General features: G+C 31.8%; 1 protein-coding gene across 3 annotated transcripts in view; it reads right to left on the bottom strand.

The window, feature by feature from the left end:
* Positions 1–2993: 2993 nt before the first annotated feature.
* Positions 2994–19773, bottom strand: part of LOC107446968 (glutamate receptor ionotropic, NMDA 2B) — a 117822-nt gene continuing 101042 nt past the window's right edge. For all 3 annotated transcript variants that reach the window (XM_016061759.3, XM_071182232.1, XM_071182233.1), the window contains 4 exons: positions 11783–11964; positions 9913–10148; positions 6462–6634; positions 2994–3283 (listed from right to left, as the gene is read on the bottom strand). In XM_016061759.3, coding sequence (XP_015917245.1) covers positions 3127–3283; positions 6462–6634; positions 9913–10148; positions 11783–11964 — 748 coding nt within the window. In that variant the 3' untranslated portion in view covers positions 2994–3126. The remainder of the gene's footprint in view (positions 3284–6461; positions 6635–9912; positions 10149–11782; positions 11965–19773) is intronic.

The following is a 19773-nucleotide window of genomic DNA, read 5'->3' as shown; positions in this document are numbered from 1 at the left end:
CTTAATCGTTTTTTATTTTATATTACTTTGGGACTTTTCTGCAGCAATCTTTCACCATTATTTAGAGATAACGGAAAAGCTGGTGTCGTCTCTTCTTGTCGTTCTATTTATTCAATAGCACTTTCGATAGGTTTTAGGCATGAGGGATTTTAAAATGTTAATTTTCATCGACATTGTCTTCATCATCCTCGCTAAATTCATTTGTATTATTGACGATATTAACTATCATTTCATCGGATCAAGTTGTTGAATTTCGTTTTCTGAGTGCTTGGAAGATGAAATTCCAATTTTTTTTCGACAGTAGTTTTAAAGTTAAAAAATAAAATAGAAAAAAATCCTTGAAATTTCTCGGTTAAAGCGGAAACTCGGATAATCGTGGCTCGGATAAATCTACTGTATTTATATTTAATCCCTCAGTTATATTATAACAGTAAAAGTTTAATTTAAAGCGAAAAACAAGAGACGATGATTACCACTTTGTTGCGTAAGCATGGGAGGGTGTTTGCAATTGCCTTATTTTCTTCTGACAAAGGAGAAATCTAAGTTGTCGGAAGCACACTTAGGTAAATAATTAAATGGTTCCCTGCTTTAATATAATACAAGTGAACCATATAGAGGTGAGCTTCCAGAACTTGATTACGCGATACTATTGCGCAATTTGAAAGGACGATACAATTTACTCCCTTAATATAACTTCAACAAAGTCGGACCGTATTGCGTTTCAATTGTGCCAATAGGCAAGCCTCTGAGATTTCCGAGAACTTTCTGATGATGCATCAAATAATCGACAAAGAAAAGTAGAAGCCGAAAATAAATGAACCAAAAAATTTATTTTATAAAATGCAAATTAAGATTTAAAATCAATGAAATAAGCGTCTTCAATGTATGAATAAAATTTAGATTTATTCCCAATAAGCAAATATTTCCCGGTATTAGGAATTCAAACATTTCAGGAAATTTTATGTTGATTGAGGTTAATGGATTGCGAGAAACGGAAATTCCTCTTGATTGACTTATTTTGAGTTTTCCAGTTACTGCTTTCGTTTATTATATATCAGGGAAAATGCGGTAAGTGCTAAAGCGTGTGTTGTTGCTTTTTCACTTTCGATTTAACCATTTTAATGCAATGACTATGCATTAAGGATTGCGAAATTATCTTACTCAATACTTTCCATTTACTTATATAGTGAAATAAGATTATAAAATGAATTTTCTGCTGATCACAAAGGTGTTTGAAGGGAGGTAAAAAGTTTCGAATTAAACCTTATTTAAATTAAAGACATTATTTTTTATTTCTTTGCGATTATTCTGGAACAATTTAGGGAAGTTGCTTGATGGCTCGATACTTACCAAGAAGAGCATTATTGAGTTTAAATAAAAAGCACTCAAACATTTAACTCTCAAACTTACTTTACAAATGATTAAATTTAAGAGCCTTTAATTTGAATTTATGGATTGTAAGAGAAATTTCAAAGGCTTAATTTTTTGAAACGACAAAACTTGTTTTAGAAATTTGAAAAAAATTTATTTTTTTCCTGTTTTGGAAGGTTTGCAAAACATTGTGATCAATAACAACATCTCTGAAAAATACTAAGACGACATTTTGCACAATTTTTTAAGTATGGAGTTGCATTACAATGAATTTTAAAAAAAATAAAATGATAAATCGAAAAATGTACTGATTGTGAATCAAAAATTAATATATGATTGAAAGTAATCAAAATCTGATAACTCATCAGTTGATCAAAATAACTCAAATAAGTCGCTAAGTTAAAATAGTTCAAAGAAAATTATTTAAAATAATAAGTATAATAATTAAAGGAAAATAAGATAATTAAAATAAAGTATTCTAAACAGATCATTATTAAAGCAAATAAAAAGATAAAATGACACAATAAATAAAAATAAATAAAAAATTGTGATAAAATAATCGAAAACCTGTTTATTTGTCTGATGAATCGGAAATATGTTATTTATTGAAATGAAGACACGTTTTAGTTCCATCGAAAAAGTAAACTGATTTTTGTTGAATTTAATTCCTCTTTTACTCAAAATCAATGAATCGGATTAATCTGATGACTCGGAAATATGTTATTTATTGAAATGAAGACACGTTTTAGTTCCATCGAAAAAGTAAACTGATTTTTGTTGAATTTAATTCCTCCTTTACTCAAAATCAATGATTAGTTTATATACTTTTTTATTTAATAACAATCTATGATCTTTTACGATTTTTTTTATTTTATTATTTTCAATTTCTACATAGAGACTTGAATGACATAGAGACTTGGCAATGAGCAAGTCTCTATGTCATTCAAGATCAATTTCTACATAGAGACTTGGCAATGAGCAGGCGGATCGTTGGGCCAAGGAGGGCTGTAGTCATTCAACACCTTCGTCCTCAGTCCTTACCTACTCAGAGAATCAGTACAAAATCAAAAGCCATCTATCAAAAAAGTGGAGGATCCCCCCTCTCATAACTGGTATGCGGCCAAGGAACCGGGCTCTGCACTTGTTCATAAAGGTGATAGAGCGTTTCAAACAGCAGCCAGATTGGCAAGTGGACACACGAATAGTCTCTCATACTTCGAAGGAAGAAAGACTTATGCAGTCTGCTCCAAATGTGAAGCCCAGCAGGCCTCTGCCGAACATATCCTTGACTGCTTGGGCCTTTCCAAGGAGGACTTATACGCTACTCCACTTCTTGTCATCGGCTTTTTGAGGGTCAACAACCTATTGGATCTTGTCTGACTCCGTCAGACAATGGAGGATAAGGAACAACAACAACAACATAGAAACTTAAAATATAGATTAAGGGTGGTGATTACGTAACATTCTTTGGAATGATCAATGTGACTAGGAAAAACCTTAATATTAAAAAAGAGATAGTTAAGATATAATAATAAAAAAGCCCTGAACACTGTCTTTAAAAATTATAATGAGTACAAACTAAAAGATTCAGTAAAAACTGAAGTTTATTACTTCCAAAAGGATGAGAGTAAATAATGTATACTTTTATTATCCATAGAATTATATACATGCATGCCATAACAAGTGAGAGGTTAAAAGGTAAATTTACCCACACAATTTTTCTCAGGAACAAATATTATATATAATTATAAAGAATCATAATACAGTCTCAATTTCTGCTATCTCGGTGTATGATTGAGTAATGGGCTCTTTAGATAAAATCGCTAATGCATTCTTGATTGGCTCGTTCGTTATCACGTGATTCCTTGTGAGGTCTCTAGCTTGATTGATGGCGGGAATTGCGTTGTTTCCTCTATAATATTACATGGAAATGTTACATAAGCTTATAGAATGATAAAAATAAAATAAATAGAATGACGGAAGTCTATAATACAGAGTGAATCCACAATATCCACCTTTAAATGATGCAAGGTTATGAACAGATATTAGTCCGGTCACATAATCTGCGGAGGAAGTGCTTGACCGGACATTTCTTTACTCATAAACTAGCTTGATCGGACATTTCTTTACTCATAAGATTTACGGACAGGTAACGTAACAGGTTTCGTAACAGTCGGCAAAGAAGAATAGTCAGAGTTTAAAAACGTAGAATACTTTTAGTTCATTTCCTAAAATAGTGTATCACTGAATCGGTAAATATATATTTTTAAAGCCGCGGTAGCTCAGGGGATAAAGCGTTCACTTTACAATGTGGCGAACCGGGCTCGAATCCGTTAGGCCAGCCGTGAGAGGTTTTAATGGTTTCCTTCTCCATGTAAGGCAAATTAGGGTTAGTTCCATAAAAAGACCTCAATGAAGGTAAATTTCTTCCGATACTTTGGCCAGGAATTTTCTTGTCTTCTGGATTAGGTTCAAAATTATAAGCCAACGAAGATGAACATTGGTAGCCATAAACTCAAAATTGGATTGGCTGTTCAACGATGGTCATAAAAAAAATATACGTTTTTAGATGTGGTGGCTCAGAGGATATAGCTCTCTCCTTCCAATGAGGTGACACCGGTGCGAATCCGAGCGATGATTGGTTGATATGAATTCTGCACTCGGCTAGCACCAACTAATGTGCTGGCGTAAATTATCCTCAATGGTAGACGGATCATGGGTTAGACTCCACTTATTGAAAAGCTAACCGTGAGAGGTTTCCATGGTTAGACAAATTTACGAAGAACGAAGTCTCCCTTGTCTTTTGGATTGGGAAACGGAGTTTAACATTGGTAGTTGCAAACTCAAAATTGGGTTGGCTGTTTCACGACAGTTTTAAAATAAAATAAAATGTGTTAGGTAGCACTCACTGGTGCTACCTACTGGTAGATGGATCATAGGTTAGAGTCCGCTTGCCGTCAGGCTAATCGTGGAACGTTTTCGTGGCTTTCCCCTCCATGTAAAGCAAATGCTGGTTTATTCCACCAAAAAATCCTCCACGAAAGCAAAAATTGTCCAATACCTGAGCGAGTGGTGCCCTTGCCTTCTGGATTTGGTTCAAAATCTCAAGGCTACGGAGTTGAACATTGGTAGTCGTGAACTCCAAATTGGGTCGAACTCCAAATATATATAATTTAAAATTTCCGTCAAACACGAAGTAAAAAAGTAACATTTTAATTGTAGCATATTCATATTTGATTGAGGAAAAATATGAATAATTACAAAGCAATTCTGGGGAGAAAAAGTCTAAAAACATCTAAACCCGATTGATTGCAGAAAAAAAAGGAAGAAGTTGAAAAATGATTCTTAAAAATACTTCCAAGATGCATTAGACAAACAAATTGTCTTTTAGCCTTATTTACTTCTTTAGTAATTCGAGTTTCGGTCGATTTTTTCTTCCTGTCTTAAATATTACTTTACAACCCATAGCGTGCATAGATATCAATTTTGACAAGAATTAATCTTAATGGGCCGGGAATATGAAACACCCTGTACACAAATTTAATGACGGTTTCGAAACAAAAATGAGCGAAAAAATACTCGTATGGTTCATCTTTGAAGCAATCTCTTTTTCTGATTTGCATGCTGATGTTTTCTAGCAGATATATGTCTTAATTTCGCGTGACAATTTCGCCATGGAATCTTTTATTTAAGCAAATATCCTTTTGGTATTTACGCATCTTGTCTGTTAGGTTTCTGCTTTAGTTGAAATGGGAATTACAATTTCATTGGATAATCATCTCCATTTGTGCACTTTTTTAATGAAAATCTCGTTTTAGCATTTATGTTTACATGATGCTAATTTTGCGCGAAAATCAAAGGAGCTTTTAAAAAAAACATGAAACCTATTTGTATCATAGATCATCTTTAAATGCACATGATTTTAAACATTTCATGCCACGTATTATTTTGTTTACGTTAATTATTACTATTATTATTATTATTTGCATCTAGAAAATTAAACGCATAGATTAACGTAAAGATGAAAATCCCACTGGGAAATTTTATATTTACAGGAATCGTATGAGATTCAAAATTATCATGCTTAGTGGCGAAGTCCAGGGCAATTATTAGCACTTGTTTTTTAATCTAACGTTATTAAAAGCAATTTCCCTTCGAGTTAATTTAGAAATTTCTGATTTCAATAGTTTAAAATATGATTTAGCCAATTTTAGAGCAGCTTTGCCACTTCAGTTAACATTGATTTTATTTAATTTCACATGTATTTGTATACAGAGATGTCAAAACTATAAAAGAAGAAAATATTAGGTATTTTCATGCATGTCGACACTGATCAATATGTACAAAATTGCAATAAGTAGGTAAATTGTAAACTAAAACTAAAGTTTCATCTAAGATACTTTTTTTTGGATAGTAAAAAAAAATATTTCGTAAATATTTTTTTTTGTCGTATGCCTGTTTAGGCAGTGGGGGTGTGATTGTCCTTGTTTTTCAGTGGCGCCATCTATGGCCAGGAATTCGACTTCTCCCACGCCATTCACACAACCACAGCCCGTTTACTCATTCACACACAAAGGACAAAATTTTTTTTATTTTTATGTAAAGCGAAATTTTGAACGAATGATTTTCAGATTTTCTTTCTTTTCATTCATATTTTCGTCAATGATAAATTATTATTATCATTATCAACATCATGATTTGCAACGACAAATTTTTTACTAAAAACGTTAAAAACCAAAGAAAAGAACAATTTGAGTATTAACTGCAATTTATAAACTGCGAGTTTTTGACCGATTCTCCTAATTTTTAGAATTTGTTTTATTTATGAATTTTGAGATTTTAGAATTTGTTCAATTTATGTTTGAAGTGCTATACGATTTCACGCGGGCTGTAGAATATTTAAGCTGATTTCAATCAAACAAATGATGTTTTTAAAGTACTTTGCATATGACTTTAGAAATCACTGTTTTCCAAAGGTAGGTTCCAATTACAAGATTAAAGCCCAATGCAAAATATTACCCCACTAAAATATTGCTGAGAGCGGATGTTTTCAAAAAAGGATCGCTATGAATTCTAAAATGAGATCTTACTGCAATGTAAGAATAAAACTTTCGAGCTTGCGAATCCTGATTCTTGCCATGTCTAATTCATGTTTCACTTTCCAAAGCTGAGTGTCACAGACCGGATCTTTGCATCTATGGTGCTTGATCAGGTCCTGAGCCTCGTATACAGCTCCACGAAAGCTCAAGGACTTGCCCATGCTCTGTAAGATAAAAATATAAAATGTCTGTAAAATTCTTTTTTGGATAAATAGGACTATCAGCTACATTTTTGCATATATAAAACTTATAATGCGAATACTTCCATAGTTAATGATTTTCAACAAACATTCATTAGTTTCCTTTGAATTGCTTAAAACGTAAACACATGGTACACAATGAGAATAGTTTACTGTCGTCATATTGTATATTAAACAATGGTATTATCTTTAATGGTTCATGATTTTCAACGAACACTCATTAGTTATTTATGAATTCCTTATAACGTAAACACATAGTACACAATGAGAATAGTTTACCTCCGTCATCATATTGTATATTAAACAATGGTATTATCTTTAATGGTTCATGATTTTCAACGAACACTCATTAGTTATTTATGAATTCCTTAGAACGTAAACACATAGTACACAATGAGAATAGTTTACCTCCGTCATCATATTGTATATTAAACAATGGTATTATCTTTAATGGTTCATGATTTTCAACGAACACTCATTAGTTATTTATGAATTCCTTAGAACGTAAACACATAGTACACAATGAGAATAGTTTACCTCCGTCATCATATTGTATATTAAACAATGGTATTATCTTTAATGGTTCATGATTTTCAACGAACACTCATTAGTTATTTATGAATTCCTTAGAACGTAAACACATAGTACACAATGAGAATAGTTTACCTCCGTCATCATATTGTATATTAAACAATGGTATTATCTTTAATGGTTCATGATTTTCAACGAACACTCATTAGTTATTTATGAATTCCTTAGAACGTAAACACATAGTACACAATGAGAATAGTTTACCTCCGTCATCATATTGTATGTTAAGCAATGGTATTATCTTTAATGACTACAGTCTCAGAAAACGCTTCTAGAATCATGGTATTATTTAAAAATAAAATGCCTCATCGCATTATTTCATTAAACGATTGTCATGTAAATACTCGAATTTAAACTATGCACCTTGCAAACGCTTCAGAAGATGTAAGAATATTTCGATTCGACATAATGATTCAAAAAGTGACTACAATTTACATGATTTCAATGAAAAATGTCTTATGTATCAAAAAGGGTGAATGTTATTGTTGTTAATTTACGTCGCACTAGAGCTGCACAATGGGCTATTGGCGAACATCCCGGAGGATGATCCGAAGACATGCCATCACAATTCTGATCCTCTGCGGAGGGGATGGCACCCCCGCTTCGGTAGCCCGACGACCTGAGCGCGAAGTCGAGCACTTTACGGTAGCACAGTTTAACGAGGACCAATACCGCACACCCTCGGTCCCTACGCAGACTGATCCAAGTGGTCACCCACCCGCACACTGACCGTAGCCAGTGATGCTTGACTTCGGTGATCTGCTGGGAACCGTGTCTTAACGATCAGTCCACTGCGGGACTCAAAAAGAGTGAAATTAAGCCTTTAATAGAAACATCTCAATAAAAATTTTGAAAATATGAATATTAATTGAAAAAAAAATTAAATTAGATATTTAATAGAAATTGGATTCTTCCAAAAATTGCATAAAACAAAAATAATGTTTTATTACTACATACTGAAACACTTTTTTTTTTAAAAAAAATAATAATTTAGAAGGTGTGAAAGTTTGAATAAATCAAATCTGTAAAAGGTTAGACCTTTTCTCAAACTTAATTATCATGCGAACAAGCCGAAGCATGTCTGCTACTTTTTGGTTTTCCTCGTTAAAGACTCATACCCATCATCTTTCGACTGCTCTACAGTGCAGATTCTTTGCAAATTTCTTGAAGTTCTTATTAACATTGTCGAACTATATGATCTCCGCCATATCAATCAACATCGTGACAACATTGGATTTTATCTGATCCATTACAAGACTCAGTTCTTTCAAGAGTGACGTTGGATAGGCGAATTAATTTGCTCTGAGGTAAGTCAGACATGTAACTAATTTGTGGTATAATAATGTTGAATAATCATGTAGTGTGTGTAGTACTTGAACTGATTATTCGTTTTCATTGCATTATTCTTGTAGGCAGCAGTATGGACACTAGTAAAGTTACAGTCCTCTTTCATAATTGTTTTAAAATTAAAAAGTAGTTTAACATTAACATTTTTTGAATATGTTTAATTTTCCTAGTTTTTCAACCCAACCGTTACGAGTATTTTTGTTTTTTGAAACCAAACAATGAATTGCACGAGTAAATTTTAAATATTTAAAAACAAAACCTATCAAAAACACCACTTTTACAAACCTCAGGTTTTTTTTAATATTGACATTTGGCGTCATTTTTCTAATTTGTACAGAAGTCATTGGTTAAATCTGGACAAAAGTATAATACAGGGTAAAACACAAAACACCGGGGAACAATTTTTTTCCCTGTTGCGTGAGATATTTTAGCGGATTTTGGAAATTTTTATGTCGCCGATTTCAAATTTTGCATTTAGTTTCCCTCTTCAAGCTAAACTTTTTTATATGACATTTTTAGTCTATTTTTTGACGAAATGTACAAGATTAAAAAAACGATATATATAACAGGGGGTCCCGCAAATATTGGGATAAACTTGTAGGGGTGCTTAAACACATCATCTGGATTAAATCACATGCCCGGAAATGTCGTCATACTTCAATAGGGGAGCTTTCCCATTAAGAACTGTTTCTTCATGTGCCTCTGAGCAGATCATAATAAGGGAGCACCACTAGTTGCGTTTGATAACATTTCCGGGTATGTGGTCCTGTGCAATTTTAATCCTGATGATGCATCCAAACTCCTCTAGAAGTTTACCACAACAACTCCCTGTTATGCATAACAGTTTTCAATTTGTACACTTTGACAAAAAACAAATTTAAAATGTCATTTGAAAAATCTTTAGATTTAGGAGCAAAACTAATTTTATATTTGAAATCCCCAGTCCCTAATCAGGCAAGATCAAGTATCTGTATAAATGTAACAAAAACTTTGTTCCCCAATGCGATTTTTTTCTATCTCAGAATGGTTATAAAAATAGCCTATTATTTCCTAAAAAACGTTACTTAGTCTGAAGTCAGAGATTTTGCTTAAAAGCCTTATTAAAGGGATCTTTAACGTATTCGTACTTTCCAGCAAGCACATTTTAGTGGGCACTGTCTATTTTTTCAAGGTGAGTTTATATTTTCATTTTTTAGTTTTAAATAGCATTTTATTGACAACTGAAATTTTTTTTATCCTCGTGGTGCACATGCAAAACGATTAGTGGGTGCCTGTGGGCAACAGAAAGAAGAAAGAAAACTTACGAGGCTAACAAGTGTACAGCATCCGCCATTGTCTTTTTTGGAGATGTGTTTCCTTACATAAAAGAAATAAACATGCTCCAATCCAAGCAGAAAAAGTGTAAAAAGCACTCCGCATCCAAGAAGCAAAAAGGCACTCATAAATTGGTTGATATCTAGAGGGTTGCTGGCATTACGTTTCTGGTTTTGCGGTTTACAAACTCCTTGTAGCCAAAATCGTTGCAAACGTTCGATGTCCCCTGTTTTATAAACACAAGAGAAATTATTTGAAAAATATAGTCACTGTTTTTGAATATACAGAATGATCTTAGAAAAAATATCTTCACGGCTAAATCAAATCAAAAATTTAAATGACAATATCGTTCGAATGTTCTGATACCTTGATTGAGTACCAAATCGAACAGTGTTTCCGATTCTGTTGCACTTTATTATAGTACAACACAGACAGATGAGTTAATTTTCACGATCATATGGTCAATTCAATTTGACACCTGGCTAAGATTACATATTTTTTTTTGTCGTATTTTATTTTGTCGTTAGGCAGTAGGGGTGCGATTGGTCCTGTTTTTCAGTGGCGCCATCTATGGCCAGGAATTCGACTTCTGCCACGCCATTCGCACAACCAAAACCCGTTTATAGGGCGGGTCACATTCACACACAAAGGAGAAAGGATATAGAACACACACAGAGAGAAAGAAACATACATGCCTTGCCCGGGATTCGAACCCAGGACCTTTCTGATACAAGGACAGTTCCCTGCCCCCTACACAGGCCGGTCGGCTACAGAAAGTTTGCACTATATTTTATCTCAGTATGGCTACAAAAGCTTTAAAAGATTATACATAAGCTTTAAAAGATTTCAATCTTTCGACGATATCTCGTGGATTACTGAGATTTTAAAACAGTATTTTTAAATAAATAGTATAGACACAGATTATTGAAAGTTAAAGATTACAGTGATAGTGACAAAAAAGTGTAAAAGAAGTAATGAAATGGTGACTGTTACTTAGAAAACGCGATGTGAGCTTTTTCGCTGAACAACTTGCCTTTTAAAAAGAACTTTTACAAGCTTCATCTCACTTGAAGGTTGACAAGAGAAGGGCAACAGTCTTGCAAAGCAGTTTCATTTAAACACATCTAGTTATTCATCAAGTTTCCATCAACTCAAAAAATGATGTTATTTTGCTATCTTTATACATTTGTTGTACTCCTTGTAATTAAAATTAGTGTCTCAAGGTCACATTTTTACCCTTCGTCGCTTTGGTAACGATGTGACAGGCTGCAACGCTACTCTTTTTGTTCATATGGTAGTTAATAATATATAACGAATAACTGTATATTATTCTAATATTAATATAATAATAGCGTACTCTCACGTGGGAAAAAAGCGAGATTTCTAGATACCATGAAAGGGAAAATGCGGGGAAATTGCGTAACCTTATAACGCTTATTCTATTTATAAAGACTATAATTAGATCATCTTGCTGGAGTAACTTGTGACCACATGCGGCAGTGATGTTCCAATCAAGCGGCGTTTAACAACCCGCTTTCCTGTTTGGCATTTTCTTAAATGAAAAGGAAACTTAATTCTTGACTTTTATTTGTTTAGGTAACAAATTTTAAAAGAAATAAAAGCTTGCATTATAATGTCAACAAAATACAAATAAAAAAAAAGAATGAGTCGTTAAAGGTCACTGGATTGCAAATAAGCCACCAATTGTTCTGAGTGGTACGAAATTCAAGATCTATACAATTTTAAATATTTAATTTACTGGCTTATTTGACAATGTCGTACTTAAAAAATTCTTAAAAGAATGTTGAAAATTCTTTGGAATATAATATAAAAACTCTAAAAACTGAAGTTCATTCTTACCATTTTCTCTATATTCTATCATTTTTTTGTTAAATACTTGAAGATATTTGGATTCCTTTGGCATAGCAAATCCATATCCAGTCATGGCGTACCAAGACCCAACAGTTAGAAGACGGCATTCATTATCCTGGCCGACTAAGTACTCCAGTACGGTAGCATCATAAATAAATGCATCCAATTCCCTACAGAAAATCAATTATTCAGTAATTAGTTGTTTTTTTAAAAAAATAAATAAAATGTCTATAATTTACAAAGAATTTCAAAGTTAAGTAACTAAATCATGCCATAATTAAACTTTTAACTGACTTTATATCTATCTGATCAAAACGAAGAATCAATTCAGTTGTGATTTTTCGATCCCTAACGGTCATTGTAAGGTCGTCATAGTAATGTAAAGTATCAAATCACTAGCGTCAATATCAAACGTGTGGCATTGCTTAGAGAGTAGAGTTAGAGAAGAGGGTATATATATATATATATATATATATATATATATATATATATATATATATATATATATATATATATATATATATATATATATATATATATATATATATATATATACACTGCTCAAAAAAATTAGGGGAGCACATGGTTTTAGTGAAATTACGCAAATATTTACACCGATAAGTAACAAAAAAGTAATCAATTATAATGTAAGACCGAGCAGGAAAAAGAAGAAGAAAACTTCATATGCAAATAAAAGTTCATGACGTCACAAACCAGAAAAGAAGATAAGAGCAGAAATTGGGATGTAGCAGAGACGTCTGTTTCACTGCCGTAATTCAGAAAGTTAATTTCTCAGTTATTGTTTTTGAGAAAGGGTGACTTGAAAATGTCTCAACAACGTGATTTACCTGAATCCATTGCATGGCGCATCATCGGTAGACTGGAATCCGGGCAAACACAACGCAGCGTGGCGGACGCTGTTGGAATCAGCAGAAGTGTCGTTGCAAGGCTATGGAATCGATTCCAGGAGACTGGAAATGTGAGTTGTCGGCCAGGGCAAGGTCGGCCACGTGCAACAACTGCAGCTGATGACCGGTATATACAGTTAACAGCTCGTCGTAACAGAACAGACAATGCTACTCAGCTGCAAAGACAGTTTCTCGTGGCAACAGGACGAAGAGTTTCCACTTAAACAATACGGAATAGGCTCCATCAGGGAGGTCTCTATGCTCGTAAGCCCATGGTCTGCATTCCATTGACCTCGAGCCACCGTGCGGCTAGCAGAAGATGGGCTGCTGAACATCAAGATTAGGAGCAACGCGATTGGAGCCATGTATTGTTTACAGACGAGTCTCGATTCAGTCTGGAGAGTGACACCCGACGTGTTTTGGTGTGGAGGGAAAGGGGAACTCGAAATAACCCCACTTTCATTCGTGAAAGGTCACACTACAGACGAGCTGGTTGGATGGTGTGGGGTGGAATAAGCATAGGTGGACGTACGGACCTGCATATCATTCGGAACGGTACTTTGACGGCCCGCAGATATGCAGACGAAGTATTGAGACCTCATGTCATACCCTACGCAGCAGCCATTGGTGATTCCTTTGTTTTACAAGATGATAATGCGAGACCACATACAGCTCGTCTTGTGAAGAGCATGCTGGAAGCTGAAACAATATAACGTATGGAATACCCTACACCCTCTCCTGACCTGAATCCAATCGAGCATGTTTGGGACGTGCTCGGGGGACGCATTGCTGCGAGACCAAGCCCTCCATTAACTCTCCGTGACTTGGAGATTGCCCTTCTTTAGGAGTGGAACTGTATTCCCCGAACTCTCATCGATACCATCATCGCATCCATGGGAAACAGGTGTGCAACAGTCTTAGCTGTTCGAGGAGACCACATGCCTTATTAACAGTACTGCATCACTTCCAAACATTACCTTTCTATCGTTTACATGTAAACCAATTGTTCCCTTAAATCAGCTTTTTGTTTTTTTTCCATAGTTTCCATGAATTAAAGATTAATTCCATATGTTTTTACGTCTTTTTTTCTGTATCGTGCATTGATACGTATGCACTATCCATTTCATGCAGCTCTGTGGATGTTTCGCACGACTTTCTTACTTTCTTTGCTTGCTCCCCTAATTTTTTTGAGAAGTGTATATATATATATATATATATATGGGTCATTCTCACAAAAACAGCCATTTTCATGTCCCCAGTATATTTTATGTCTGTTTTACAGCTTACGAAGAAAAAAAATTCAGGGAAAGTGTCCTTCAGAATGCAAGCTAACAAAAGAATAAAAATAAAATTATCAATTTTTATTTTTTATTTATTTTAGGTAATTAAAATATACCAATATGTCATTCCCTCACTTGTCCCCACTGCTGATTTAAAAAAAAAAAAATTGTTACTAAAATAAAATTTTTTTTTTACAAATTCGTGTTTTTTATTTCAGAATACTAAAATATAGAATTCAGAAAATCAATTTTAAATTTAATTTCTGATAAAAATATTAACACAGCACTATTTTAAACTTTGTCCCCAGTGTTTCGCGTCATTCCCTCACAACAATGTTCTTATCACCTGCCATCTTCTTAGAATAAAAATATTTTAATAAAAACTTCAGAAGTTAACAACTGGCACCATAGAACAAAATTGCAGTATGTTTCCATCTTCAACTTAAAGAAGCTTTGCTGTGGAATAAATTTGAATGAATCAAACCGGGTAAAATTTTCTACATTTGTCATTCCCTCATGTCATTTTTTAGAGTAAAATAAAATACAACTTCATCGAGAAAGTGGATAATTATATGTTGCTTTCTTGTATGAATATAATGGTATGTGATTGACTTCAGAAATTAATTAGGCCTAACCGTTATTTTTAAATTTTATTGAATTCGTCATTCCCTCACTAGTGTATAAAGTGAGGGAATGATTCAAGATGAGTATATTATGAAATTTTTTTTTGTTCAATCGTGCCAGCCAATTTTATTTCCCAAACCTGTAAAAACTATTAAATATATAAGAGTAAATTATAATAAATATTAGATATACTTAGTATGTTATCATTTTCAAACTTTAGGTAGATGTAACTTAGATAAAAACATGTATTAAAATAAAATATCATTCCCTCACTCTTTAAATAGTGAAAATAATTAATTTACTTATTAATAAATTTGAAAAATAAATTAAAAAATTAATAAATTAATTTATTAAATTAATTAATTTATTTATTAAATTAATTAAATAATTATTAATTATTATAAATTAATTAGATATAAATTAATTAGATATAAATTAATTATTTAAAAAATTAATTAATTTAAATATTAAGTATATTTTATAGGATATATACTTTCTTTATAATGCCATTACATATTTCTATTAATATAAAAAGTTTCAGAGCTTTTTATTCACTTTACTTTTTCGGGATTTTATGAACTGAAAAATGACAGTTTTCGTGAGAAAGACCCATATATATTCATTAATAAAGAAAATGATTTTAGATTCCTGAATCAAAATCCTTCAAAATGAAGATGAAGATAAAACAAAGAAAAAAAAGAAAAGAAAAAAAGATGAATTTTTTTTAAAAAAAACCCGGAAAATAAAAGATTTAATCTTTTCATCAGCCCACACGATTATATCCCACACGAATATATATATATATATATATATATATATATATATATATATATATATATATATATATATATATATATATATATATATATATATATATATATATATATATTCATAAATAAAAAAATGCCTTTAGCTCCACAAGGACATAAATAGCACTTATTCTTTCTGATAAATAAAGATATTTTACAACGGTAGAAATGAGATTTTATATAAATATCCAAATTATTTCTTTATGTTAAATAATAATATAGATGCTACTAATAATTAAACATGTAATAAATGAGAAGATACTAAAAATTAAAATTTGCTCATTACTAAGTACTTTAGTATGGTAGCATCTTCAATAAAGGCATTCAGTTCCCCAGAGACAATTTAAAATTTTCATTACAATGAAATATTAATCATGAAACTCCTAAAAACTGTTCGCAAAAACTATTAATGTTGTCATAAATATAATACTAATGACTTAGCAATAAAATTACACTCATTGGTGCCTATTGAAATAAAATATACTTTTCAAAAAGCATAAAATATCAGTAACGTAAAAAATATGCTCAATTTTTTAAATACTTAAAAAAAAAATCCGAAAATTTTGCTACATATACTCTTGTATAAAAATTGTCAAAAAATGCTCAGGATTTTATAATCGATAAATCGAACATATTTCAATTATTTGTATTTAATTAAGTAGTTTAATTACGTTATTTTTCCCATTTTTTCAATTAATAATATAAAATCAATTAATTAAATTTTTTAAATGTAGTATGTTTATATTTGCTTGGTTTACTACAAATATTTTTAAAACTCATAACGTAAGCAGTTAAGTATTTGTAAATCAAATTTGCCTCCGCGTGAATTAAATATCAAGTTTTGCTTTCACTCTCTCTTAGTACCCTGAGGACATTAATTACACTAAACTGAGGAATATGTTTTATAGGTACATTTGTTTCCTTTTGTTCCTTAATTAATCTACATGAAATTTAATAAGCAATTACGTCGTAGTGTAACAAAGATAAAGACTGAAAAATTAATTATACTTAAGCCTTTTAAAAGAAAGTTTAAGCATCTAAGAAAAATTTAAGAGTCTAGTACTAGGGTAACTATTAAAATATTTAATGTCGTAAAAAGATTTAGAAATTAACTTGTTCTGTAAGAATATTTCTAAAATTATCACTTGCTTTCACATATATGGTAAAAGAAACCTCCAAAATATTTTGCAAATACAACATTTGCAATGTAGAAATATTTTTGTCAGAGGCTCCTTTTTTTGCTCGAAATATAAATATACCATTTTTGTAATTATCAGTTAAAACCGTTTTATTTTCACTTTTGAAACGTCTGAAAAACATTGCAAAAAAAATTCTATTAAATAAAAATGCCATGTTCTATACAGCGAATCATAATATAATGGAACAATGGATAAACAAAATTACGTGAAAAATTACAAGACGCGTTCTGAAAGATCCGTGAATGGCTCAATAGTTGAACGGTTAAGATGTTGTGCTCACGTAGGTACAGTAACAACTACTGTCACAATAACTAGTGTAATTAGTAGTAACTAGTAGTAACTAATGTAACTAATATTAACTAGTGTAATTAATATTAACTAGTGATAAATTAGAGTGTTTAGAGTGTTTTAACGTTCAAATTGAAAAAAGTAAGCAAAGGTGAGTGCTACAAAACACAGTCAGTGTTACAAAGCGTGTTATTGAAATTAGGCAACACGTGAGCTTCATGATTGGCTTGAAATCAGAAACAAGGACACATGAAATGTATACAATATGGAAAAGGTGTGCTTTTTAGCAATTAAAAAACGAAGGGAAAAGGTATTTTCAAGCATTCCGCAGATTTAACAGCATATAACAATGATGCCTACAGTTCTCCAACTTACTTCCTGGGAATGGGACAAAGAGACTGAGTTTGTCGACAGTTTCTATCAGTTGCACAACCGATGTCTAAAGTGGTTTCAGCATGTGGCGAATTAATTAAAATGTATATTTTGTGTGTTGTTGTGGCTTATTCTACAAATGCCCATATATGGCAGTACTTTTACTTTCGTTACTTATACCGACGGTACAAGTAAAAAGTACGTACTTTTACTTGTACTTCGTTACTTTTTAAATTTAGTACTTTTACTTGTACTTCGTTAGTTTTTAAATTTAGTACTTTTACTTGTACTTTCGTTACTTTTTAAGGGAAAAAGTACAAGTATTTGTAACGGAAATATCGAATAAAATCGTTACTTTTTTCTAAAACTCGGTAAGCTTTCTAAAAAATTAAAAAAGAAAAGAAAATTAAAATAAAAAAAATGCTTATGTTTTTTTTAATTTATAAAATTAATGTGCAACATATATGCATTCACAGCTAACTTTGTGTTTAAATACCTTCTGTTTCAGCTTATACTACACATTCAATTATTTTTTACTAGCTCAAAGATCACAAAGCTATCTGAAACCCCGTGTTTGCTTTGCTTATGTTTGTGCTTTTAAAACGCGTTTCTAAAGAGTAAAACAATTTTAAATCAATGGTAATTTAAATAAATAAAAATAATAAGCTAAAAATTAAAATCAATAGATAAAATTTCTTTTTCGTGCAAATCCATAAAAAGTTTAATGTTAAAATTATATTATAGGATTATATTATAAAATTATATTATAATATTCTTCCGAATTTTAAAATAAATTAATATCCATAACTTTCAAAATTAAAAATAATTAAATAAATAACAACAATTTTGCGAAAACATTAAAGAACATAAGAATATTATTCAATAAAGTTTTAGGTTACTTTGAATTTTCGATTTCCTAGAAATGTACTTTTAAATCGTTACTTTTTTTGTTTAGTACTTGTACTTTTTACTCGTTACTTTTTAAAATAAGAACTTTTTACTTTTTACTCGTTACTTTTTTTAAAAATACTTGTACTTTTACTCGTTACTTTATAAAAGTAACGTTGCCATATATGCAAATGCCTGACGAAGTCAGACAAGCTCCATCAGACTGTTGACCCAAAGAAAATCGAGAACCAGAAGAGGGATGAGTATATGTCCTCTCTGGGAAGCCTCAAACAGACTAGGATGTGTTCGGGAGAAGCCTGCTCAGTTTGACATTATATTTTGCGTGCATCATTCTCCAGTTTCCTTTGTCTCAACATCATCTCATATCAAACGTGAATAGTTGATACAGCTTTGCATTGCAATTTTTTTATGAATCCAACTTCTGATTAACTATAATGATTTGAATCGTGGTATCCAAAACTTTGCTGGTGCCTAACAACCATTATGTTGATTAGAACTTAATGAAAGTAGATTTGTATCAGTGTTCTGATCTATTGCACTTAGTATTTTTAGTATTAAGTACCTTAAAGGGTTACGAAATTAACGAGTTCAGATAGTATCAATTACTTTTCAAAGCATACAACTTAGTAAATTCCTTGAAATTTATTTAAAAAATATTAAAGTAAATTCTTATATATTTCGCCCTAGATGGCACCACTAATTAAGAAAGTTTGTTGCTGGTTCAATTTGAGGTTTCTCCCCGGTCGAGTGGTATCACCCACCAAACACTGTGCGTAGCGTGGAGGTATCGGGCTTGAATCCCGCTGTTACCCCGGATGTATCTTCGTACTGTCCTTCTTTGTATTGTGCTATTTGTCCTACTTGACAAAGGTTTATAAGCCTTAATTGAGCAAACAAGATTGTAAATGTATGTCGTACCAATAAATAAATAGATCAATTTAAGTAAATGAATTGACGTGATGAATGCAAAATGGGCTGTACTCGGTATCAGTTTGGTAATAGTGTTATTTGAAGGAATAAATTTTGTAACTAGTTGAGCCCAACTCGTATTTTCATGGGTTCATTCATTTTGGATCAGTCTGAAATCAGCCTCATTTTAGAGCTGGTGTCCTTCGTTCTAAATCATCAAAATTAATGTGTATAGCACATTAATATCGATGGATCGATCTCATTATTTTGAAGTCTGAAGGTGACACTATCTTTTCTCCTCGACTCTAGAAATCTTAGTAAGTTTCTTGTATTACTTGTTTACGTTCTCGCGTTTTATCCAAAATATTCGTTCCCATTTTCTTAGATCATTCAGCTTAATTCTATTTATTCCCTATTCTATTGACTCAGCCCTTTTTGACCAATTTTTGCGATGCAGTATCAAAGAAAAATAACTACAAAAAATTTTGAGACTAGTTATAAGTCATGAAAGTGAAAACTGGACAACATTATGAAAAATTAAGTTTTACTCCAGAAAGAAAAATTATGCGAAAATATTTGGACCTGTAAGGGATGGAAATGTTTGGAGAATCAGTTTAAATCTAGATATTAAGAAACAATCTGAAGACAAATATATAATTAACATAATAAAGTCTGAAATGT

This window comes from Parasteatoda tepidariorum, chromosome 4 (genome assembly GCF_982258835.1).
Source record: "Parasteatoda tepidariorum strain Cologne lab strain chromosome 4, Ptep-v5.0, whole genome shotgun sequence".
NCBI lineage: Eukaryota > Metazoa > Arthropoda > Arachnida > Araneae > Theridiidae > Parasteatoda > Parasteatoda tepidariorum.
Note: the sequence above shows the minus strand (reverse complement) of the source record. Positions and strands in the feature narration are given on the sequence as shown.